This window comes from Saccopteryx leptura, chromosome 2, assembly GCF_036850995.1.
Source record: "Saccopteryx leptura isolate mSacLep1 chromosome 2, mSacLep1_pri_phased_curated, whole genome shotgun sequence".
NCBI classification, from domain to species: Eukaryota; Metazoa; Chordata; class Mammalia; order Chiroptera; family Emballonuridae; genus Saccopteryx; species Saccopteryx leptura.
In genome coordinates, this window is record NC_089504.1 from 10,108,519 (window position 1) to 10,135,243 (window position 26,725).

Sequence of the window (26,725 nt, forward strand, 5' to 3'; positions counted from 1 at the left end):
AATCAGTAATTAAAATCTTTAAAAAACAAATGCCTACCAGAGGCCAGCGTACTGGCCTCAGTAAATCCAACACAGCTAGCTTTTTTCTCTAGCATTAAAAGCGATGTAAACTAAAAATACCTTATCTTTAAATGCTCAAATCAAACTTGGTACAGAAAGACACACTGTAAGAGGAGCTGAAAAACTGAGACACCACCATTCATCCAATTAATTGTTAGTCACTCATCGGACATTTACCAAGTTCTGTAGTTACGAAGATGAGTGCTTCCTTCCTCACACAAACCCTCTTGGATTTCACTGAGTTGAGAGTCATGGCAAACTCCAAACTATTTAGATTGCTCTTGGTCATGCCCCCCCCACCCCACCCCCACCCCGTGTTTTCATCCCTTATTTTTATCAAGCAAGTGTAGGTGAGCTCAGATAAACTAAATGTATAATTTGTACACAAGGAAGTCCAGGCTGGTGAATGGCATCGTGGAGCAGGCATGGTTTTCAGAGGCTCACTGAGAACCTAGCAGGACCTCAGGCCTGGAGCAGGGTTCTGAGCTGGGCTGAGCCAGTTACCTGAAAGAGAGATGAGGGCCAAGGCCAGATTAAAACAAAGGAAGCCTGTGTCTGGTTGGCCCGAAATTAAAAAATCCTCTTGCCTTGGAACAGAGCCTGCGGGTGAGAGGAATGCTAAGTGGTGCAACTTGACCTATTATGAGGAAAGGAAGTAGGTCAGTCTAGGAACCTGACAGGGCCTGATGTTGTCATGGCGGTCAGTGGGAGGAAAGCAGATGCGGAGTTGGTGGAGACCAGAGAAGACATGGGGACAATCATAAAGGAGGATGTGTGGGGGGAGGCAGGCAGTGGGGGTAGGAAACCATGCAGTACATGCACTGAATAGCGAGGAGACCAGTTTGACTGGGTAATAGAGGGTATAGATGGACAAGAAATAAGGATGGATTGAAGGTCTGAAAAGTAGGGTAAGGAGTGGGCCGAGGTGAAGTTGTGAAATGATTTTAAACGTAGAAATGGTCACCTTCAGAGTTTGACTCTGACAATAGGGTGAAGAATGGATGTCTGGAGGCCGAGAGAGGGGTTGGGAGACCATTACTGTGGGCTGGATGGTACGGGATGCAGGGGAGATGGCTTAAGTGGGTCGAGTCTGCGGAACTCAGAACCTGACTTAATGTCAGTAAGGAGGAGGAAGGCCTAGTTAAGTATTTCAAACTTGTGAGTGCCTGTTTCACTTCTTAGAGGCCAGACTCACTTTTCATTATCTTTGCATCTATCGTGCCTAGCGCATGGCACGTGGTAGGTTCTATGACTGTTTGATGAACAACTGAGTTAATTTATCGGGAGACTTGTGTTCTCATCATTGGAAACCCAGTTACAAGGGAAAAGCTGGTTTGAGGAGAAAAGTTTAAGAAGTTTATAGCTGATGATCATATAAAACTAGAAGCAAATAAGTACTTGTACTTCTGTTCGTTCCTGCAGAGGTGGGCCCACGCCTTTCATTATCAGTGCACTTCCTTGCAGAGTTGGTGGAAGTCTCTAAGAGGACCTGCTCTCTCAGCGAGGGCTAGAACCCCTTCCCCCATGGCCGCCGACACCCAGCTGTTTATAGAACCTTGTCTCCTCCCCCCCCCCCCCCCCATGCCTCACTGAATCTGCTCAGCAGCCTGTCGTGTACGTACAACTGTTAACCCTCATTTTACAGAGGAGGAGACTTAGGTTCAGAGAGGAGATGGTTTTCCCAAGTCAGTCTCTGGCATAAGCAGATTTGAATGGAAGTCTTCAGATTCCACAGTATTGTAACAAAGTCTGATGAGCGAAACCATCGAGCCCCAGGCTTGCTCTGCATCGCCTCAGGTTGGAGTCACGGGTTTTATATAGCTCAGAAAAGGCTGCAGACAAATGAAGTCTCCTTTTTGTTTGTTTCTTTTGTTTTTGTCCTTAGGTGCTTGTGACTAAATTCACTAATTTCACTGGCTGTCAAGGCTGTGTTAAGGAAAATGGGTTTGAACTGCTGTGGTTTTTGAGTACTGGGCTGGATGTCAGAACCCTTTGCCGTCACGGGAGAGTCTGTCACTCTGGATTTACTGTCTGCTCCCCACAGCTGAATTCCTCAGCACTGTGATTTAGCACCCTGGCTCCTCGTCAACCAGTTTTGGCATTTATTTGAATGCATTACCCCACTGGTTTCCATAAACTATTTTACAATTGTTTAAAATAAATGACTGTTTATTTCCACAAAAACCATCTGTATTTCTTTACAGAGCAACAGATAACTGTATGTAAAATTTGGTAATGTCACAGTGACTCAAGTTAAGAGAAGCAGATTGGATTGAAAAATTGGATGCTAAGGGACAGCGTTAAAGGCTTCCTTCCATCCTTCCTAACAAGTGATATCTGGATTTGGAGGAGAGGAAAATACTTTTTTTTTTTTACAAGTAATATCAGGCCTCCTCTCTGCAAAGGAAAGTGCAATCATGGCAGGTTAGTGACAGGATGTGGACTGTTAGCATCCCTCATGGTAGTGGAGTGCCTGTCCCTTCACTCTCTCTGCCTGAGATGATGTGGAGACAGCTCTTGTCCAGTGGCTTCCAGCCTTCTCCAGCTTTTGAAATTCTGTGTTGCCTTCTTACTGTGATGTTGAGCAGTTTGCGTTTAGTCCTGTGTGTTGTAGCTCAGAGAACTCTGGTGGGAAGCATGTTGGGACAGGCTGCGGTGGCGAGAAGGTAGGGCTGGGTGACGGAACCGACCTGATCGTGATGAGGGACTGGCCGCTGCCAGTATTGGTCTTCCATCTTCCAACCATGTCCAAAGCGCCGCAGTGGCTTGTCTTGCCCCACACTCGTTCCATCCGTTCCCAGGAAACCCAGTTAGAGTTGGGGCATGATTGGAAGTCTCCAGACAGTGGGACATTTGGAGTCACATGGAATGTGGAGCTTCAAGTCTGCTTTGGAGGAAGAGGTCGTCAGGGTGGTAGGCAAGCAGACGGGGCTTCCGTTTGGTCACAAAATACTCACTAAACACACCTTGTGCTGTGGCTGACCTGGGAATGCAGAGATCCTAAAACATGCTCTCAACTTGCATACAGCTAGTACATGAGGCAGGCCCGCCAGAGAGCTTTGTAGTGTGGCTGCTCAGAGAAGTCCAGAGGCAGCGGCTCCCGCGCAGTGGTGTCTCCTTGGGTAGGAAAGAATGGCGCTAGAGAAGTGAAGTAGGGAGATTATTCCAGACAGAGGCGCTAGTGTGAGCAAGGCACAGAGGGTGGCGATGGCATTGTCTGGAGGCGCTTTCTGGTTTTCTGTGGTGTTAGGTGAGAGGTAGGAAGGGGAAAGAAATGAGAGCAGTGTGGGAGACCTTCAGTGGTTGTGGCCTAAGCTGGAGAACGAGAAACTCCCTTCACCCTCTCTGCCACCCAAGTGCTGCTGGGAAAGCAGAAGCAGCGACCAGGAATAGGGCTCCCTGAATCCTAGGAACCACTCTAACAGGTGGGTGCTGCTGTTATCCCTCTTTTACAGGTGGCACAGAAAAGTTAAGTAACTTGCCCAACATCACACAGCTGTTAAGTGGTGGAGCTAGGATTTCAAACCCAGTCAGTCTGGCTTATAACCATTATGCCATCCCAAATGTGTTGAGCTCCGCCGAGGTTGCAGGGCATTCCCTAGGACACACACATACTCCACAACGTGGAGTTTAGGGCAGGGATCAAATCCATACCTTCCTTACCCCCAGTCTGCAGGAATGGGCCCCTGACTCACCACCCCTGTTCTCCAAGCCTGCATGGAGCGTCAGAGCCGCCCTAGAGGGAGATTGAGAAGGCCAGAGAGACAGGATAGGGCTGCGCTTTGTTTTCTACAGCCCATCTGGAGTCCATGGGGAGGACAGGGCAGGCACAGGTCTCTGGACGAGGGTGGTCGAGCAGCAGGTGGGCTCTCTGACCGTTGGTCCTCAGGCACGGCCTCTCTGAACAGAGCTCCATTGGCCCAGTCTCAGATGCTCCAGTCCTCTTCACCTTTGCTGTCTTGCTCCTTTGAGCAGCTCTGGTGTCTCTGTGGTCCAGCCATGACTTCACTGCGCCACGGGAACCCTGAACACTCTGGGGTCTGTGCCATTTTAGTTCCTGGCTCCCGGGGGCTTAGGTGTCTCCTCGGCTGCTGCTGAGCCCCGTAATCTGTGAGGAGCCAGAGACGGTGAGGGAAGGCCCCAGAGGCCACAGCCTCTAAGCCCGTCTAGATGGAATCACCTCTAAAATTGTTCCACCTCGTTTTTTTAAGTTGGATTTTTAATGACAAAAGTAATGCCAGTATATGCCCACTGTCAAAAATCCAAACAAGATAGAAATCTATAAAGGAAAAAGCAAAAGCCTCCAGCTTTGCTATTACCCCATCCTACACCCAGAGGTGATTCCAGTCAGCAGAGGAACTGGGAGAACAGTGTTGGCGTGTGTGTGCTGGGCACATGTGTACTCACACGTATAAATGCACATATAGCTGGGTGTGACTATTAAACTGGAGCATGCTCCATACTGTCTATATATTTTTTAATCTAATAATGTATTATAGAAATCTTCCCATGTCTTATTAACTTAGTTTATTCTTTTAAAGAGCTACATAACATCCCAGTGTACATATCTACTGTAATTGATTTAATAGTTCCCTAGTGGAGAATATTTAGATGGTGCAGTTTTTGATACTAAAACAGTGCTGAGCGAACATCTTTGAACATACATCATTGCGTGCTTGGAGTAGTGTTTCTCAGGATAGATTCCTTTGTTGGGTCAAGGTTGCTCAATTTTAAATGCCAGCTCGTTGAAGTCATTCTATTTAACAAAGATTATTGAGCACCTACAAAGAGCCGAGCTCTGAGAGTACAGAGTTGAGTTTTTTCAAAAGTCTCCCCACCCCCACCTGCAACGAGCGCCCTGATTGGAGGGGGTGGGGGGAGCACAATGACAAATAGACAAAACTGCTTCTCATCCAACATGCTCAGTGCTCTGACAGAGGCAGAGCCCCAAGGAAGCCGGGATGAAAGAGCTCTTGATTCTGACAGGGATTCGGGCAAGGCTGCAGGGAGGAGGGCAGATTCCAAAGGTGTGCCTCCCTACTCCTCCCAGGAGCCCATCTGCGAGGCTGGGCATTCAAGGAGAAATTCGTTCTAAAGAGTTATGACGCCCCTGCATTTTCTCCAACACAAAGAAGGAAACCGGCCGCACGCCCTCTCCTTTCCTCCTCTTGGCACTTTCTGATTGATGATTGGAAATGATGGCAATATATAAACTATTTTTCTTTTTATTTTATGACCTGGTAATAGCAGTAACATATTTCCAGTAAATGTTTTCTATCGCAATAAAAAAGTTGTAACAGGACTAGAAATGGGTATAGTTAAACCCTAAAGAAATCACACTTTCAGAACTGTGGATTGAGGCAGTAACTCTGTAAATCATGTAACTTAGAAAAAGGCCCCCTCCCCGGAAAAACATCAAGGCAAGCAACTGAGGTTCTCATTCAGTGCTTGTCAGGGGGGCACCTGCTGTGAGGGCTGAGGGTCCTCAGTTTTGACCCCCTGAAGACCAGCTACCCCCTCTCTCTTCCCCACCTACTTCTTTACTCCTCTCTGAACTGATAGATCATCTCAACCTTACTGTTTCTTTTCTTCAACCCAAAGATCAAGAAGATTATAGAATGCTCTTTCTGGAATACCATGTAGTAGTGTGGCATTACACTTTGTTCTGGCGTCACCATGGGCACATGACATAGCTACGTACTTTTTATTTTCTCCTCTGTAAAATAGGGATTGCAATAAGGCCTGTCTCATAGAATTTTAGGGTTCAGAGAGCTAATGCATGTAAAGTGCTTTGTTGAGGGCCAGGAAAGGTCTCGATGTCTGTCACTGTTGTTTTCAAAAAAGGCAAATTGATGATTTTGTTAAATTTGCCTAGCAGTATAACGAGCGACAGTTGTGGAGCGTTGATTATGTCCTGGGCATCGTGTTACACATAATCTTTGCAGTCACTCCATGAAGGTTTAGATCACCTCACTTGGCATAGGTCATATAGCTTGTAAAAAAGCCTAGATTTTAATCCAGGTCTTGACTCTAAAAGCTAGGCTCTGAGCACCACATGTCCACCTTCTAGGATTAGATACTCAGAGGAGCAGAGACGGTAAAACTTGGAGCGGTTCTGTCCCATGCGCGCCTGGCCTCCTCTGGCTGGTGGAGATTTGGAGCATGATACGGAGAGCCTGTGCTCACCAAACTCGAGGACCAGGTGGAAAAGGAGGCATTTCCTCTCCCTGGTTGCAGGCAGAGCAGCCTGCTCCATAGCTGTTCCTTATTTAGGCTTTGTTACTCTTAAGAGAATGAATAGCAGCTGCTGCTTCTGTGTCTGGTGTCCTTAACATGCTCTGAAAATTAGACACCCCCCCCTTTGTCTTTAATTTCTGATTCTAGCTGACACCTTCATTAATGGTCCAGTGCAAGCTTTCTGTCGACTTGAGGACTACTGTGTAAAAGTGGTTTTGCTGTCCTATCAATAATAGTCATAATTTCCCCAATACTCTCATCAGCAGTGAATTGAGTCTTGCAGCAAAGAAATGGAAACCCCAGTGCAGTGGTTTTAAAGTGATTTGTCTTGTAGACGGCGCCTTATTTCAGTAAAATCAGGTCAGCGCAGTACTGCTGGGTCAGATGTAAGTCTGATGAAAATTAGTTGGAGGAAATTGATCATTTGAACCTTAGGTTATTTTTAGCCACTCTAGCTTTTTAATATCTTTTTTTATTTATTTACATTTGTTTTAATAAACTTTAACCATCATTGTCAGACAAATTAAATGTCTTCTCAATTTCAGCCAAGCCTTTGATAAGAGAAAAGACTGCCGTCTCCCCGCCCCACAGTGGAGGCCTTCCCTTCTCAGCTTTGGAATTTGCTGTAGTTACGGGCCTTGTTTAAACACTTAAACCCACTCCTCATCCTCCGGCTGCACCCCTTTCAGGGGTTTGTTTATTGCAGACTGGCCCCTTGACCAGTCTGTTCTTCATTGCTATTGAAAGTTAATGGGGGCAAAATTGCATTCCCAAACATTTGAACCTGAAGTGGCCAAGGCCGAACTTAGTTGATCTCTGGTGATCGGTTCAATTTAGTTACGATTTTTTGCCATTAGGCTGGGGCTGAATGATGGTGATTTGGTTGAGGCCAAATGTCTGAAGAAAATTGGCTCTCTGATAAGAGTGCTGTTATCAGAGGGGGCTACCTTCTCATTTACATTTAGATGAGTATTGATTATTTATTTACTCAGAGAAGTGAGATTCGTTTCCAATCTTATCTTTCTCGTCTCTGCTTGTCAGCAGAAAGAGAGATAGAGCTCCTGACATCAGGCCAAGATAACAGCACTTTGTAGTAAAGATAAAAGTTGGAATGGGCCTTTTTCTAGTCTTGACTGAAAGGATAAGTTTTAAAAATTAGAACTGATGGGTCATGCTTTCAAAACCTTTCCTGAAGGTTTTGCAGTTTAACTAGGCAGGAGAATTGGTTTATTGGAACAGCCTTGGTCTTTCTTCTTTTGTAATAGGAATTGTATTTAATTCGATTATATTCAGCAGTTTCACTGAGAGCAAATTGTGTATTGGCTCAGAGGAGGCTAAAGTGTGACCTTATCATCATGTCAGCTTGTTCCTTTTTTATTATTTAAATTCCAAATTATCCCATCTGAGCCTCAGAGGGGGTATAAGCTACAGTGGTTATCACTTGAATATAATTCAGTGCTTATATTCAGATCAAGCAAAAATGATTGCAGTCACCCCTAGAGGAAGAGCCATAAGTGACGGGGCTGACACTAACGGCAGACGTTGTAGAATGGCTGATGCTGGGTCTGAGTTGCTATGTAGACAGTGTCAGCTTGTCGACGATGGCTTTGGCTCAGAGAGGAGATTGGATCATGCCAGCCCCTGCCTTAGAGCAGGCAAGGCTTGGCATAGTCCACTGTGAACGGGTATCTGTGCCACCACTCTCCTCCAGCCCACTGTCAACAGTGCCACCAGAAGAATCTGACCAAAATATAAAGCTTATTATGGCACTCCCCCGCTCTGTTAGCACCAGTTTCTTAGAAGAGAGAATTTAAACCTTGACCAACAGTATGTCTGAGTCAAACACCCCAACTGCACCTGCCCCTCAAAACCCCACTGAGCCTTGGCCTTTTCTTTTTTTTTAATTTATTCATTTTAGAGAGCAGAGGGAGAGACAGAGAGAGAGAGAGGGGGGGGGGGGAGCTGGAAGCATCAACTCCCATATGTACCTTGACCAGGCAAACCCAGGGTTTCAAACCGGCGACCTCAGCATTTCCAGGTCCATGCTTTATCCACTGCGCCACCACAGGTCAGGCGAGCCTCAGCGTTTTCCACACTGAATTGCCCTTGGTCTGTGTGGGCTTTCTAGCACCTCCTTGCCTCTGCATATGCTATTTCCTGTAGGAATGCACTAATTTCCTCCTCTTCTCCTGGCTCCAAGTCCTCCTTCCAGACCGGGTTCAGAGGTTCCCACCTCAAGGAAGGGGCAGCTCATTGCCCGCTCTTCTGTGTTCCCACAGCACCGCCACGTTCTTACCCCACGAAGAGAACTGGATCCTTGATCATTTATTTGCTCATCTGTGTTTTGCCACCTCCCAGCCTACTTACGGGCAGGAATCATTGATTATTCATCAGTGTCTAGGACATTGTTGATGCTCAGAAAAACTCTGTTAACTGGATGTATGGATGGCATTATAACATGATCTATCCTTTCCTGTTTGTGGTACCATAGTTTGTTCTGTGGGTTCTGACATTGACTTACCATTTTTCGACTGCACATATAGGACCTGAGAGACTGGGGACCTAGGGAACCCTGGCTGCAGAACAAGTCTCTCATCTGCAGTACTGCCTTTAGCTTAAAGCAGGGGTCGGGAACCTTTTTGGCTGAGAGAGCCATGAACGCCACAGATTTTAAAGTGTAATTCCGTGAGAGCCATACAACAACCCTTGTACGTTACGCATTATTCAATAAAAATTTGGTGTTGTCCCGGAGGACAGCTGTGATTGGCTCCAGCCACCCGCAGCCATGAACATGAGCGGTAGGAAATGAATGGATTGTAATACATGAGAATGTTTTCTATTTTTAACGTTATTATTTTTTAATTAAAGATTTGTCTGCGAGCCAGATGCAGCCATCAAAAGAGCCACATCTGCCTCACGAGCCATAGGTTCCTGACCCCTGGCTTAAAGGCAAGCTGGATTGACTAGATATGCTCCCTCTTGCACTCCACGCGCCTGCCTCGGACATACGGGAGAAGGGATCCCAGCCATGATGCCCACACTCCCCACTCCGTGTTTCTTCCCTTAATGAGGCTGTGAGTCTCTTGGGGCTTTTGGGCTAGTGCTCTGCCTACACCTCATCTCCGTGGCTTCCGTTCCAGCCTGTACTGCAGCAATAGCAGCCGTCACTGAGCACTTCGCTACGGGAGTCAAAGATTGTCAGGCCTTACAGGAACCTTCTGAGGGAAGTCCTGTTAGCCTCGCATTACAGATGAGAAAACACACAGAGAGCAAGGGACTTCCCCAGAATGCACTGTTACTCCCTGAGAGGCTACCGGCACCAGGAGTTTTCTGCTCAAAACCCAGCCTTGCCTCTTACTTCCTCACACTTCACCTTTTTCTGGCTACTTTCAAGTTAAAGCAACTCTTAAGCCGGCGAATGGAAAGTGGTTGACATGAAGGTGAATCCATGGAAGCGTTCAGCCTTTGACTTGACAGTTTTGCTCAGACGGATAGTCCTCAAACTTGTTCTGATGCTCAGCAGTAATAATGAGAGGTTGATTCATTTAGATCCCATTTCAGTCCAAAAAGCATTTGGAAAACATACATTAGTATAGTAGGATAAAAAAAAATACAGACCTGGGCCTGACCTGTGGTGGCACAGTGGATAAAGCGTCAACCTGGAAACGCTGAGGTTGCCAGTTCAAAAACCCTGGGCTTGCCTGGTCAAGGCACATATGGGAGTTGATGCTTCCTGCTCCTCCCCCCTTCTCTCTCTCTCTCTCTCTCTCTCTCTCTCTCTCCCCTCTCTATAATGAATAAATAAAATCTTAAAAAAAAAAATACAGGCCTGACCAGGTGGTGGCACAGTGGATAGAGCATAGACCTAGGACGCTGAGGATCCAGGTTTGAGACCCCGAGGTCTCTGGCTTGAGCGGAGGCTCACCAGCTTGAGCACCAGGTCACTGACTCAGCTGCAGCCCCGTCCCCCATCAAGGCAACGTTTGAGAAAGCAATCAACGACCAACTAAGGTGCCACGACAAAGAATTGATGCTTTTCATCTCTCTCCCTTCCTGTCTGTCTCCTCTGTCTCTGTCTCTCTACCTGTCCTCTCTCTGTCCTCTCACAACAAAACAAAACAGAAACACAAACACATGAATTGATAACTACATGAAAGGAAAAAGAAAATAAAGATCCAGAGATTTAAATGACACAGGAACGTGTGTCCAGTCGTCACAGTCGGGTCACACGTTTAGTACTGCACTTCCTAAGGGGCATAGGAGAAAGGGACCCAGTATCAAAGCTGTTGCTGCGAGGAAGTATGGCGTCTCCTGCTGCCCAGGTTTGCAGGATGCTTGAGGCCATGGTGTGGCCTCTCGCTCTTTGGGCTTCTGTACTTGTTTCCCATTGGATTTGAACTCTCGGCTGGCTCTCAGCTGCTAAGGAATTACATACTAAAAACCTTTTATGTTTCAGACCAAGGAAGCTGGAGCAGCATGTATGTATCCACCACCCAGCAGATACTACAGATTTTCTTTGAAATTTATGTGCTGAGATGGCTGCCTTAGGTTTACAAAATCCATAAAAATCCTGCCCGAGTATTAGAACTTGGAGCCCTCCCAAAGTGCTCAGAGCAGTATTTTGTCCCTAGCCATTTGGTGGCATGGTATTACTGCAATAAATACATCATTGGAGTGCCCAGATTTTCCTGTCACTGCAGAGTAGCCGCTTCCCAGAGTCTCCCTTTTGTGCTTCCTCTGCTGTGAGGCGGAGGGCTTGTGGCTCCCGCGCAGCTGTGACATTTTAACACCTCTTTCCAAAAGGGTGGATGTTGCCTTGAGAACTATGTCCTCTTCAGTGTGAAAGAGCCTTTTATATTTTATGTAATCATTTCTTTGGCAGAGTATATTAATAGAAACTGACCTCATTGCTTGTCTTTTTAAAATGGCTTTGGCTGCTGTTTTTTCTCTCCTCTCATGTCAGCTGCCTAAAAATTAAGCGTTTAATAGAAACTATAGTTTGATAGTGTAGGGAAAACAGCTGTGTTAGGCTCATTTGCCTGTTTTCTGGCTGCAAGTAATGTGAATGATTAGTGTGCGAGCACGTGGCAGAAAGCCATGTGTGCGTATAGCCTATGTAAGGCTACGAGTGCTTTCCCTCGGGTGATTTTCTCGTTTGCTCTCCCACCACCTCGAGTTGTGGTTGTCCCCTGCGTGTTCGCTGCCCCGCCTCTGCGAAATCCCATAAACGGGAATGGCCCAGTGTCTCTCAGCTGCATGGTTCTTCTGTGGTCTGCCCAAATCCAGTGTGAACCTGCCTGGCCTCAACCATTACAGATAGATAGTAGGTCTAAGTCAGTGGTCAGCAAACTCATTAGTCACCAGAGCCAAATATCAGCAGTACAACGATTGAAATTTCTCTTGAGAGCCAAATTTTTTAAACTTAAACTAGATAGGTAGGTACATTCCTTATCGAGGTAGCACCCGCACGTGGTATTTTGTGGAAGAGCCACACTCAAGGGGCCAGAGAGCTGCATGTGGCTCGCGAGCAGCGGTTTGCCAACCACTGGTCTAGGTTGTCATAATCTTGATTATCATCAACAGACTTTTTTAAAGTACTTATTGTGAATGAGGCACTGTGGTTCGTATGGAATACAGAGAGAGAGTGCAGGCCTGGGCAGTGCTAGGTACGATTCCTAGTTCCACCGCTCCCTATGAGACACTGTACAAGTTACTTAGACTCTGTAAGTCACAGTTTCTTCCTCCGTAAAACAGAATTCATACTATTAATCCTAGGGTGGCAGTAAATGAGTTGATTTATATAAAAGGCCTAGCACACTACGTGGCACATTAGACCCTGTTTTGTTTTGTTTTTTTTTAATTTTTATTTTATTTTATTTATTCATTTTTAGAGAGGAGAGAGACAGAGGAGAGACAGAGAGAGAGAAGGGGGGAGGAGCTGGAAGCATCAACTCCCATATGTGCCTTGACCAGGCAGGCCCAGGGTTTTGAACCGGCGACCTTAGCATTTCCAGGTCGATGCTTTATCCACTGCGCCACCACAGTAGACCCTATTATATTACATGATCTCTTAGTATTGCTACAGTCTGATGATGAGGAGTAAGGAGAGCTGACACTTAGATAACACTATTAATGTGGCAGACACTGTTCCAACTGCTTTGCAACTGTTAACTCATTGAATGCTCAGACAGGCCTGTGAGGTAGGACTCAGCCGGGACTAGACCAAGGCCGTCTGGCCCCAAGTCCGTGCCCTTCATCATCACGCTATATTGCCTCTCATCTGTAGCCTGCCTCTCATTACACAGTATGGCCTGAAGTTATCAATCTCGCTTTTTCAGAGGGAAATGTGTGAAATAGTCTTTCTGAGATAAGTTATCCAGTGTTCGGGCAAGAATTAAGAGAGAAATTGATATTTAGAAGAGGGAGTTTTCAACTTGGGTCTAGATCTTGAGTCTCATCTACATTTAAGCACCTACCTTCCCCAAAGTCAAGATCCGGCAGTCCCTCGCTGAGTTCAGAAGTGGGTTTCCAAGTTGTTCTTTAGCTTTTCCGGAAGAGCAGGGAGTTCCCAGAGCAGATGACACTCAAAATTTGAGTTACTAACAAAACAGGGCATATATAGGAATATTGTTAAGGAAAGATGGAGAGAGTCTTCCTGGCTGGACAGAAAGGCACGGTGCTTCTGTCCTCTCAGGGACCCGGCTGGGGTACAGCCGTAGCACGGGATACTTAGTATGTGTGGATTTCATGAAAATAAATTATTTCAGATAATTTTCATTTTGAATTTATGGAAACCAGAAGTTAAGTGATTCAAAACCCAAATGAATGCACAAATCTATAAAAATCTATACTTATGGTATAAACTATGGCCTCTATAATTGGCCAATAATTTACAGTTTGCAAGAGGAAGAAAAGCTCAAAACACACAGGCTTTAGAATCAAAGATCCTTGGCTTTCACTTTCCCATCTTGACTTCCTACCTTTGTGATCTTGTGCAATTTGCCTCCCCCTGCCAACCTACAGGGCCCCAATCTAGCAAATGGGGGTGCTGATACCTACCTGTTAGAGCTGCTGAGAAGATTCAGTCAGGTAACATGCAGTGCTTGGCATACCGTGGCTACTCAGCAAATGAGAGCCCTCATCATACTGGGCTTCAAGGAGAAAGTCCTAAAGCTACTTTCTTTTTTTTTTTTTTTTTAAATATTTTATTTATTGATTTTTTAGAGAGAGAGGAGTGAGAGAGAGAGAAGGGGGAGGAGCAGGAAGCATCAACTCCCATATGTGCCTTGACCAGGCAAGCCCAAGGTTTCGAACCGGCGACCTCAGTGTTCCAGGTCGACGCTTTATCCCACTGCGTCACCACAGGTCAGGCCTAAAGCTACTTTCTTAAGACAAACTATTTTAACAGAAATATCTGCAAGACCCATTAAACAAGAAAGTAGTTATGTTGAATGATGGCATCTGTGGCTTTGAGAGTGGTACTGGGACTTGTGTTGAGGGATACGGGACCCTTCATAGTGCTCCCCTGGCTTCCCTCTGTGTGTCCCGGGCTGCTGCCGCGGCTGGAAGGAGAAAGCGTGCCGAGGACAGCAGCCAGAAGCACAACCTGATGTGGGCACGTGTCGGCTCCCCGCAGTCGGGAAACGGGTGGTTTACCTGCACCCAGCTGTCAGGCAGACAGCTCGAGACGCCCAGCGCCCTGTACACTGCACTCAAAGTCGCAGTAAACATGCTAGGTTGCAGGCTTACTTAAGATGAAAATATCGATCACATTAACAGATAATGTCTAGCTTTGATTAAATTTTGCATATGGGAGACCCATTGGAGATGCCATGATATGTTGTAATTATAGTATCCTCAGAAAAATGGCATAGCAAGAAATCAGAGGGCTTATAAAAGTGTATATGATGTATTTTAAATTATCAAAGTAGCCATTATTTATTATAGAAAATGTGAAAAATACAGAGTAACATTAAAGAAAAAAACACTCATTTTCTCACTCTCTAGTATGACTACCATTCACATTTTGGAAATAACCTTTCAGTACCTTTTCCCCCTGTGACTTTACATATTTTTTATAATTGCACTCATCCTTCACAAATTGTGTAATTTCTATTTTCATAAAATAGCATATTATAAACATTTTATAAATTAATTTTTTTTGCAACATTACTTTTCATATTGTCATGGTATTTTACAATATTTTGTTTAATCTGGTATCTCACAATATTTTATTAGATCTAGGTTATTCCCAATTTTCTGCTATCATGGAAAAATGATTTGTTCTAGCTGAACTTTGTGCGCCGATATCACTGTAAAGTCACGGAAGTGGATGTCAGTGCCTAACGTGCGGTGTTGCTGGAGAGTTCCTGGGGTTGGACAGTCGGAGCTCTTTCAACGGGCCAGTGTCTCAGGAAGCAGCTCCCCAGGTTCAGGGTGACTCCCTCCCCTTCAGGCAGCTGCGAGAGGTGGGTGTTAGGGATGGGGAAAGGAGAGGGCTGAGTCTTCTGAAAGTTCAGCGAGGCATGATTTTACTGTGATTGCTTCCACCAGTGAATGTGAAGGCATGCAGTGATCAGCAGCAAACACGCCTGGTAATTGACAGTTGTTGTTACTGTCAGATGACAGGTAGCAGAGACCAAGAATTACCTGTATTTCCATACCTTTATTTGCTTGATATTTTTGAAAATAAATTTATTTATAATGTTGAAATATAATACCTTCTTGACCTGAGTACAGCATATGAGAGTTTATAAGAATTGTGTCAACCTCTGAGTATGTACTTGCTTTAAAACATAGTTATATGTATTTTAGGCACCATTTACTTTATAAGGGTTTAAAAGCTATAAGCATCTTAAAAAAAAGACTGAATGTATGTAAGAGCTCTGAGAACTGGCAGAAGTGCTAATGAAGTACCAGTTAAATTAGAGGAAAGATCAGATATACCATGAAACGACAGTGCTGCAGATGGACATGGACTACGGGAGAGGAGAAGGACTTGAGCGGAGTGTAGTGCCCCCGGCGGATGGAGCAGTGCTGGTTAGCTGACAACAGCTGAAGGACAGACCTAAAAATACCTGTCCGTCTGGGCGGCCTCCGAGGCACCCCTCAGATCTCTTACAACTCGCCTTCTGTCTGACCAGACACGCCTTTCCCAGTCAGAACAGTAAGACAGTTTCTTAGGCCGCTCATCTTTTCAGTAACCATTAATAAGAGCAGTCTTTTCAATCTGATCATTGGACCCGTTAGGTGTTATCTGAGAAGAACAAGATTGTCATTTGGCTTGACAAAGAAATACATGAACAAATGTATAAAACGCCCCAGTGTTATTGTTAAGATCTGCCAGCACCCCCTGTGTGACAGAGGATAGCTAGTATTCCTGGTTTCCAGGGTTATTGAGTTTTTGTTTTTGTGTGTTCATAAATGTTTCCATGAAAACATAAATCAGTACCCACTGTCCCTTCTATCATTATAACCCAGACACCTGAGATTTAATTTTTTAACTTCATCTGGTATTTAAAAGCTTTTTTTTAAAAAGTTTTGGGGCTGTCATCATATTAGATTTCCAAACATAGCTTATAATTGATTATTAATAATTTTGTAATAATTACTAAGTACTTTTATAAGAATGAGTATTTACTAAGTATTTTTTGTTACTTAGAGTACTTATTTCCTTACACTTAGAGTATATCATCTCTACTGTTCATAATAATCCTTCAAGGTTATGTAAGTATTCTGTCTTAGGAAACAGGCTCAAAAGAGGGTAGCTTGCCTGCTCGTATCTGAAAAACCAGGTAGCTGCGATGTCATTCCAGGTTAGTCTGACTCCAAAGCCGTCTACCTCTTACTTTGTTTTGGGGAGAACTGAGTGAAAACAGACCTGCTAATAGAACAGACAGGTGTGTGAAACCTTGTGTGAGAAATACCCACACTCTTCCATCTTGGATAGCTAACCCTCAGGCCGACTTTTCGTAGTGCTTTAGCAGCTTTTGCCAGTATGCAGTGTTCTGTCCATGTTAAATTCACGGTGTCGGACTTCCTCCCCTCCTCCTGCCCCTTTGATCTTCCAGGCCCCCAGTACCGCCTGGAGAAGCAGAGTGAGCCCAATGTCGCCGTGGACCTGGAGAGCACTTTGGAAAGCCAGAGCGTGTGGGAGTTCTGCCTGGTCCGCGAGAACAGTACGTTGGCCTCCCTGCTCCACGCCCGTTTTGTCTGTTTCAAACATGCTTAGAAGTCGTGTGTTTGGGGACACCGGTCTGGTTTCTCAAGGCAGATTTCAAGTGACTGTTTCAAGCAGGCCTCAGCCTTCTTGCCAAAAGTGTGTCCTGAAGTGAAATGATTGATTTCATGCTTTTTGGTCAAGAGTCTGCATCCTGCTTAGCTCTCTGTGATTAATATTTTTTTATTAAACTGTATGTTTCTAAATTTGGATTATTCTTGGAAACAGCTTAGAAATATGAGGTCTTTTCTAAGGCAAAGGCTATTTTATATAGAAAGCAACTGGCCCTGTCAGTATCACTGCTCAGACATGAAGTTTTAGAAAATTCTGACCCTTTGAGGACTCTTGGCAGGAGACAGTGTAATGGTCCCTAGTGCTATGTTGTAAGCTTCTTTAAAACTTCAGTTAACCTTTCATTCTCCCTTTAGCGTTTCCGATCTGTGAATCTTCGCCATTCCTCTCCTCTGTACTCCCATTGACTTAGAGAGCAGGTGACGTGTGAAGACAGAGATTGTAATAGCCCCTCTCTCCACGGGCACTCGTGCTTCCGGGCTTCACACAGGCCGTCTCTTCTGTGTGGGACTCTCCCCCACTCGGGCTGTCTGTCATCCTTCAGCTCAATTTAAACCGCACATTTTCAAAGAAGCCCTCTGTGATCTGCCTGTCCCCCACCCCACCTACACCTGATCCATCCCTCATTTGGGTCCCCGTTATAATCCATCGTAGAGCATACTACTTTTTACTCATTGCATATATTTCTATTATAATTATATCTTTTTCTCAGTGATCATTTGATGGCTGTTTCCCCCACACGACTCTCAGGTCTGTAAGGGTATTCCTAGTCTGTACTAGCTTGCCCTTCATTAATTCAGTATTTACTCCTTACTCACTATAGGCCATGTACTATAAGGGCTAACTAAGTGTATGAGTTGGGGCAAAAGTAAGTTTACAGTTGTGGTGAAGCAGTTTATTTTATTATTAATGACTATTATTTTCCAAATGAACAACTGTAAACCTACTTTTGTCCCACCCTGTCGATTGAATGAGTGAGTGAATGGCAGTTTATTCGGCATGCCACTGACCCTCTAAGTGAGACCAGGCTGCTGCTCTTTGACCAGGGCTTTAGCAGACTTCAGCAGGAAGGTGAAGTGAGCTCTTTGCACCTAGCAGATTCTCAAAGCTAGAAGGTTGGTGTCTCCAACTTCCATTGATTTGTAAGAGAGTGAAAGAGAGAGGGACCATGAGGGGGAGAGAGAGAAAGAGAGAGAGAGAGAAAGAGAGAGAGAGAGAGAGAGAAGCATCAACTCATTGTTCCACTTAGTTCCATTTAGTTGTGCACTCGATTCCTTCTCGTACGTAACCAGGGATTGAACTGGCTCTATCCTCTGAGCCATCGGCCAGGCCTAAACATAGCATAGTCTCAAGTAGCCTGTGTGATATCTATGAGCCTTGGCATTCCATCTGAAAGGATTTGAAAGAAATTCCAGTTTCTACACTCTGAGTCAAGATCATTGTGTTAGTGAAGGAAGACTTGACCAGCATTTACAACGGGCACAGGCAGTTGATGGTTTGGAATCAATAGAATATTATAACTAGTCTTTGTAAATAGAAATAAATTATAAAAGCAATTTATTCTTTCTATTAAAAAGGGTTTTTTTAACCTTTTAAAAATTTAAATAGAAAATCTGATCAAGAACCAAGTATTAATCTCTATTAACTATAAAAAAGTTTGAGATAATAAAAATATTTCAAAAATAGAATTTTTTAAACTTCTATTTGTATGTTTGCTCAGGACAGGTTTATTATCCTTAAAGTCATTTTAGAAGTGAACTAAACTATGAATATGTATTATGCAGTGTTTAGGAAAATGTGCTATCAAACCAGATGGCCTTTGTTCCCATTCTGCCCCTGACACTTGCAAGGCTGTGTGACCTTGGACAGTTTAACTTCTCCTGGGTAGTTTATCTGCTTTCATAAGGTTGAGAGGAGGATTCAATGAGTTTTAATAATCACACAGCTTTTAGAACAGTGCCCGGCACATTATCAACACTTGGTAAATGTTAGCTGTAATTAATAAATAATGAAAGAGCAGCATCCTGTGACTCATAGAGCAGATGGGCCACAGTGGTGGAGGTCTAGAATGGGAACTGTCAGGGCCTCAGGGAGGTGTGTGATGGGGGAGGGAGGAGGAGCGTGGGGCAAGTCTAAGTCCCAGGCGCAGGACCAGGGAGCCCAGAAGCAGAGCGCTTTCCAGCGGGCGTGTTGGTGTTCTGGAAGAGGTGTGTACCTTATAAGTAAGACCGCTTGATTCAGAAGACTGCCATAAGGGTGGACATAGTTTTTCAGTTTTTCTTCTGAGAAGGGATGGGGCCTGACTTTTTATATCAACATCAAAAGTTTTTTAAATTATTCAGGCCTTCTATTGTAAGGCATTGTGCTAGACATTTTGAAAATGTGCTGTCTTACAATTTTCACAACCACCCTAAGAAGGTACTGTTCTAACTATAGAAAGAGGTAGTGACTTGCCCAAAGTTAGCTTGCCTCTCCAGTCAATATTAGAACCAGACTTCTAAGTCAGTTATCTGATTCCAAAGCCATCCTGAGATTACTGATAAAACAACCTACGATTTCAGTCCTAAGGATGGTGATGACAGTGTGTTTATACTCTCTGAGAGAGTATCTGGGAGAAGAAGCTTACAAATGAAGTTGATACAACAAGAGTTCTGCCCGGGGACTGCAAGTTAACATTTGTGCTTGGATCTTGGCCTAAATAAGAAAATGACAAGCCAAAGTCCTTGAGCTTTCCAGTTTGGATTCTTGTCTGATAATCTACTACATCCTTCAGCCAACTGTCTGCTCCAAGCTGGAATCAGACCAGAGCAAGCATGAGTACATTATGGAGAGGATGTAATGTTAGAAGACTGCCATCCTTGTCCAAGCTTCTGTGTAAATCCTGGCTCCAGACTGAGCCTCGATTTCCTTTCTGCCACATGTTGCCAGTGACCTCTTCTCTTACCCACTGATTATATTTGGGCAACCCATCCAGATCCTTAGAAGAAAGATGCAGCATAAACCAACATATTCTTTCCGCAGCTTTAAGAGAGAAACTTGGGAATTCCCCATTGTCAGGGCTGAAATAGGCCTGAAGTTACACTGGCTATATGGAATACCAATAAAACATCAGACAGAGTGTCTTTCCTGTTTTATCACTCAGTAGCTTGTCCTTGTAATAGTTCAGCATAGTGCTTAGAAGCACAGTCTTTAGAACCAGGTAGACCTTGGGTGAACCACTGCAGCCTCTGACATTGGGCCGATCACATCACCTCTCTGAGCCTCAGTTTCTGGTGTCAGTGGAGGTGGTCGAATCTGTTTCACAAGATTGGTTTTTTGTTGTTTTGGGGGGTTTTGTTTTTGTTTTTTTTTGTTTGCTTTGTTTTGGGGGGGGTTGTTTTGTTTTGTTTTGTTTTGAGGTTTAAGCGAGATTCAAATGCTCTCATAACCTTTTAGGCAGGGTGGTCATCATCTGTATTTTATGGAAGAAGAAACTGAGACTTAGAGGGGAGATTTGCTCATCTTCACGTGAATAATAATTGGGGGCCTGGAAACGTGTCTTCTGTCCATTAGTAAGTCTGGTGAAACAGCTGAATCTAATTATTTCCTAAATAGAAATTAATATAGAAAGAGGCTTCAGTTCTTTAAACATCAGTTGAACCTCCTTTGACTTCCTTTCCTTTTTAAGGAGAGCTTCCACTGTTTCAGTAACTTATAAATAGTCTTAATTTTCTGAATTTAAGTCTAACAGAGGAAGAGCCTTCACTCACGTGGGCAGTCACCTGGATCAGCGGGCTGTGCAGGGGAGAGTACCTGGGTCCCGTGCTGTGGGAGCCCCTTTCACCTCGTAGGTTCCCCTAGAAGAGCCAGGAGACGAGGCATCTCCTAGAAGCCTCCCCAGGTCATCTGGCTGCCATTCCCTGAGCTCAGGTCAAGTCCTTCTCCTTCCCCGCCCTGCTCACTGATTCCCCAGATGGATTTGCCCACTCCCACACAGCATTGTCACCACCACTGCCCTTAACGCCGCCGCCACCCAGGGCAGGGACACGTCTGAGCTCCCTCAGCATCCTGGTGCCTGCAGTCAGGTGTGGCTCATCCCCCTGGATAGAGTGAGCCTACCGAATCCCTGGCACGACTGGGCTTCTGAATGGACTCCCCAAGGGCACGTTGGATGGTCGTAAGGGGACGTTGGGGTTGGGTGAGCGTCTTTATCTCTAGTGGCTGCTTCATGGCAGTACTGGGGCTTCCCACTGCCGCCGCCACCAGTGCCACTAAATAAAGGAGGGGTGAGGAGGAACAGCATCTAGACAGTGAGTGACTGTGCTCTCTGGTGTGTTTCCAGCTCCTCGTCATGGTGCTTACTCACAGGGAGCAGGCCCCTCCCCCGTGTGCGCTCTGTGCCAGCCCTGGAGACTCCCCGGTGGTTCCATTTGGCTTCTGGAAGCTTTGCCTTCTTCAGTTACAAATTACTAATCTCTCCAGTTTCTATCATGTGACTTAAATACGGGCTTTAAAGCCTCTTGTATTATACCACGACAGCAGTCTTCAAATGAAAAAGAAAATGTGATTGTGTGAATAAACCCTACTTAGAAATGGAAATGACTTGAGGTGATGGCGCTTATTTTAGGCTGAGTTTCTGCTGAAAGCCTGTTAGTGTCTGGCTTTGGAGGGAGAAATGTTCACTGTAAGGAGTTTTCTGTATGGGTGAGGGTGTTTTTAAGTAGGTGTTGGATAATAGCTCCCTGCTTTCCTCATGCTAAGAGAATTTAAAGGGAACAAAATATAAGAGGACTTGGGTGTCTTTGCCTCCTGCCGGCTGGTTATTGTGGGTTGTTTGGCAGTGTGTTGTGGAGAGAAAGGCAAGATGTTTGGAACCACTATGTGACCCGGGCAGGTCCATCTCTGTGCGCCTCATTTCTCCATCTGTAAAGCGTGATGGTAATCCCTGCCGTAAGGCTGTTACGTGGTTAAATGAGATGGTGTACATTGAAAGCACTTAGGTAAGTGCGGTGCACAGGGCACGCGAGCACCGTGGGGGCAGACTCCACAGCTAGTCTGTGCATGTGTGTCCTGCCTTTCCCCTCCCTGTCATTCCCGTTTCCCCTCTCACCTCAGATGTCCACAACCCCCTGTGCACTGCCAGCTCCAAGGGCAGGTGGGACCTGGGCTGGAACCGTTGCTGACCTGCTACTAGAAGTAAATGTGTGTCTTGACCATACCTGCTTCTTCGGTCCTGAGTGTTTCAATTGTGCTATGTGGGCTGAGGCATTCCACATAAATTGCATTTTTCACTCTCCCCTTTCTTGAAAGTTCCCCCTCTTCATTTTATCATTAGGTAGTAATTAGTATTCAAGAGAAATTGGTCTTAATATATTAAAATTGGTTAAGTGCATTTAGACCTGTACCACAGCCAATGTCTTATTGGAAAATGTAATTGGGGACTCTGTGTATGTAATTAATTGAATTACAATTAAGAACTTTCATTAAGCAATACACTGGTACATTAGAGCAGTAGGGAAACACGTTTGACGAGCCACAAAGCTGTATGGGCTCTGACTGAGGTCACAGGGATTTGTGTCCCGCTGGTCTGCTCCTGGCCCCCGAATCCGCCCAGTAGCCCCTAATAGTCTGGTAATGCATTGGGGGACATTCCTGCAGTGACTCTCCTGATCAAGATGGGGTTCTTGCAGCATGTGTGCCCTCATTCTTTGACTCCGGAGTGGGGGACAGAGATACCTCCGTGCCGATCAAATGTTACAGTTCTTAGCTATTTTGTTATTGTAAACAAGTATTGTATTTTGACATGTAAATTATCAAACATGCCCAGGCTCCTTAAAGACCCCATTCCATTACTTTTCCTGCGTTTTGAACAGTAGCAAAGACAGAGTGGAAGAAGAGGAAGTGATAGGAAATCTGTCATCAACCTAACTTCCAAGCAAACTTCTAACGATTCAGTGGTTCAAACCCCCGGATGATCATCTTTCATCCTCTAAAGCAGGGGTCCCCAAACTACGTCCTGCAGGCCACATGCGGCCCCCTGAGGCCATTTATCCGGCCCCCACCGCACTTCCGGAAGGGGCACCTCTTTCACTGGTGGTCAGTGAGAGGAGCACATTGACCATCTCATTAGCCAAAAGCAGGCCCGTAGTTCCCATTGAAATACTGGTCAGTTTGTTGATTTAAATTTACTTGTTCTTTATTGTAAATATTGTATTTGTTACCGTTTTGTTTTTTTACTTTAAAATAAGATATGTGCAGTGTGCATAGGGATTTGTTCATCGTTTTTTTTATAGTCCGGCCCTCCAGCGGTCTGAGGGACAGTGAACTGGCCCCCTGTGTAAAAAGTTTGGGGACCCCTGCTCTAAAGGGTGGTTGGTTTCACTCTGGGCACCTGTTTGTTCATTCATTCCCAAACATTGATGGCATCCTCCTCCGGGCCAGACACTGTGCTGGGGCGGTGGAGAGGAGCCCCACATTATGGAGCCCACAGTCGTGAAAAGTGCTACAGAGGGTATAAAAGAGTGTATAGCAGGGCTGCAGCTGGTGAGAGGAGGAAGAGAAAACTTCCTTGAGGAAAAATAAAAAGGAGTTAGTCAGATAATGAATCAGGGAAGAATGTCCCAGGCCAAGGGACCGCTCAAGTGAACGCCTTAGGAAAGAACTTGGCACATGTGGGAGGGAGGGAGGAAGGGAGGAAGGGAGGGAGGGAGGGAGGGAGGGAGGGAGGGAGGGAGGGAGGGAGGAAGGGAGGAAGGGAGGAAGGGAGGAAGGGAGGAAGGGAGGAAGGGAGGAAGGGAGGAAGGGAGGAAGGGAGGAAGGGAGGAAGGGAGGAAGGGAGGAAGGGAGGAAGGGAGGAAGGGAGGAAGGGAGGAAGGGAGGAAGGGAGGAAGGGAGGAAGGGAGGAAGGGAGGAAGGAAGGAAGGAAGGAAGGAAGGAAGGAAGGAAGGAAGGAAGGAAGGAAGGAAGGAAGGAAGGAAGGAAGGAAGGAAGGAAGGAAGGAAGGAAGGAAGGAAGAAGGAAGGGGACTGACATGAGCAAAGGAGTGGATGCTGAGAAGAGACTGCAGGAGGGGCAGGGCCTAGAACACAGAGCCTAACAGACCCTCCACGATCTGCACTTTTTAGAAATTCCACAAATCTGAAACCGTTTCTTTCTGATCATCTCATAAAACAAGATTACTCTGATTTATTGAGGGGCTGTAATCTCCCTGCGGAAAGGCTCTAACTCCAGGTGTTTAATCATTTAGGCTCTGGCAGCGAGGATCTTGGGCCTGGTGGGGGCGTGGCAGACTCAGTGAAGGGTGCATGGTGCTGTGTGATCCTGATGCTCTGAAGAGATTACCACAGACGGGCATGCGTGTGTGCGCGTGTGTGTGTTGAAGTATATCACCTATTGATTATTTTTTAGAGACCAGCAAAAATGACTAGTAGCCAAAGGGAAGTGTTTAATAGAAGAGAAGTTTGAGGCTTATGAGGCTTTGGGGACTTAAAAGGCCTTTGGAAGAAAAAAAAAAGTGATGAATGTAGAAGGCGAAGGGCGAGTTTTTCTGCATGACTCAAGCATCCTGCTTTGAGTCTTATAGAAGGAGAGGAGAGTGTTAGCCTTTGTCCCTAAATCTGTGTTCTGGAGAGGCCAGGCATGGTTGTGTTCTCCTGAGATCCTTTTCTGGCCCGTGGATTTATACATTCTCAGCCCATCTAAGGAACATGTTTACCCAAAGGGTGGTTTGGAGGTGTTTGGAATTACGCTGACCTGGGTTCAGCTCCTAGCTCCAGCTTATACTAGTTATATGTCTATACTAGCAGGATGACATTCTTTATACTAGCAGGAGCCTCGTTTTCCTTACCTTTAAAAAGAGGATAATATCCAATGTAAAAAGGGCTTGAGAAAATCAAATGAGCTGAAATATTTCAAGTGTTAAGCATAGTGTCTGGTATATAGTAAGCACTCAGTAAATGTTAACTGCGATTGTGGTGGTTGTTGAGGCAGGGTTCCAGTCTGGTAAGGTGTCCGAATGGAAAACCAGAAATGGTATGTTAGGTTCGCGGTAAATACAAGGGGTGGCATACAAACTCAGGTAGTGTTATGCTTAACTTGTAGCAAATTTCATTCATGCCACCAACAGCATTTATTGAACATCTGTTATGTGCTCTGTAGGATAGAATGTCCAGCCCTCAAAGGAAGTCATTGCCCAGGAAAGGAATACATGGTTATCCTGTAAGAGACTTATAGGAAGAGTCTTCAAGACTGCAAGGTTTTAGGAGAGGGCTCAAGGATGATTCTAGACTAGACCGTGAAGTGTTTAAATATTAAAGAGTGGACAGCACATTCTGGCCAGATGGAATCACCTGAGCGAAGTCCCTCTGAGCTGAAGCAGGGATTGTTCTATGTCAGGAGCAGCAATAAGGCTTCCTGATAGAGTAAGCAGAAGCTGTCTTACTCCTCATTTGGTCAGTCATTTGCACAGCGGGGTTTTACTCCGTGCCAGGCCCTGAGGTGGACACGGCCTCTCCCTCTGAAGAGCTCCTCCTCCTCCACCCCCACCATTTCATTTCCACTGCTCCCCTTCACACACTCTGCTCCCGCCAAATGCAGACACTCTCTGTTCCCTCAGTGTGTGCTCACACATTGTGGGCTTCATGTTGTTCCCACACTGTTCCCTCTGTGCATTACCCGTCCCCTTCCTGTCATATGGGAATCCTGCCATCCTCTCACATTCCCAAAGCACAGGAACAGGCAACAGCATCGCCCCTCTGCAGGGAACAGAGAGGCGAAGATGCGGCAATGGCCACCGATCTTTGGAAAAGGAAGATTGAAGTTGCTTTAACTCATACTACTTTAGCACTTTTAGACTTAGTCTTGGACTCGTTGAACCAACCATAAAATGAATTTTAAAGCCCAGTGTAGCTTGTATCTCTGGGCACAAAACATCTGACAGTAACGTACAGTAAGTTTATCTGAGCTTTAATATAACGATTAGTGCCCATTTGTCTGAAAGAGTGTCATCTGTGTACCTGAAGTGTCTCGGTTCCAATGAAAACATTTTTTTAAAGTATAAAACAGCCTGACCTGTGGTGGCGCAGTGGATAAAGTGTCGACCTGGAACGCTTAGGTCTAAGCCGGTTCAAAACCCCGGGCTTGCCTGGTCAGTGCACATATGGGAGTTGATGCTTCCTGCCTCCCCCCCCCCCATTCTATTCTCTTTCTCCCTCTCTCCTCTCTAAAATAAATAAATTTTTAAAAAACTATAAAACAATGTTAGTTAAAATTAGCCTTGATTGCCTGACAGCAAGTCTGTTACTCTTAGAATGTGTGTATATAAAAAAAAAAAAAAGAATGTGTGTAGAAGCTTTCTATCTGTGTTTGTTGCCAGGTGTGCAATACAGATACACAGCTGTAACTGTATTCTGTACCTCATCGTGACCATGTGGCCACGAGGGACAGTGAAACATGGTGTGGGACAACAAAGGCATCAGGTTTTCAACTTCTCGGTCTTGGGACTGTTTTACCCCCAAAAGCATTTTTTGGGGGGTTATGTCTACTTATTAGGAATAAAAAAAGAAATTTTTAAATATTTATCAATTCATTTAAAAAGCAATAATAAATTTATTATGTGTTAACATAAATTTTTATGAAAATAACTTTAAAATTTTTAATGAGAATAGTGGGACTGTTTTGTTTCCCTGAAGAGCATTTACACTATTTTTGTTCCATTGGGGAGCTATCAACTAATCACCTGAACCAGTGGGTACTTGTGTTCTATTTTTGCAAATCTCTGTAATGCTGGCTTTATGGGAGGCACCTGGATTTGCATATCTACTTCTGTAGTCAGTCTATTATAATACTTCGTTTCAGTTGAAGTATATGAAGAAAATTTGGCCTAACACAGATACATTGTTGGAAAAGGGAGAAGTATTTCAATAGCCTTTTCAGATAATAGTGGATATTAATTTTCATTACCATACAAAAACTTGAAGGATAGCTTTGTAAAGGTTAGTTGTAATGTTGACTCAGAACCATATCAGTGAACTTATTACTTTGTGCACTTGTAAGGTAATAGGCATGAAAAGGGCAAATAATGTCTTAATGTTATTATGATGAAATAATATTGAGGTTATGGACCCCTGAAGGATTCGTGGGGACCTTCCCCCCGTGGGG

General features: G+C 45.0%; 1 protein-coding gene across 5 annotated transcripts in view; it reads left to right on the top strand.

The window, feature by feature from the left end:
* Nucleotides 1-26,725, top strand: part of MAPKAP1 (MAPK associated protein 1) — a 245,561-nt gene that overhangs the window by 167,960 nt on the left and 50,876 nt on the right. For 4 of the 5 annotated variants that reach the window (XM_066367171.1, XM_066367173.1, XM_066367175.1 and 1 more), the window contains one exon: nt 16,368-16,475. The exons of the other annotated variant lie outside the window; for it this stretch is intronic. In XM_066367171.1, the coding sequence (XP_066223268.1) occupies nt 16,368-16,475 (108 nt within the window). The remainder of the gene's footprint in view (nt 1-16,367; nt 16,476-26,725) is intronic. 5 annotated transcript variants of the gene reach the window in all.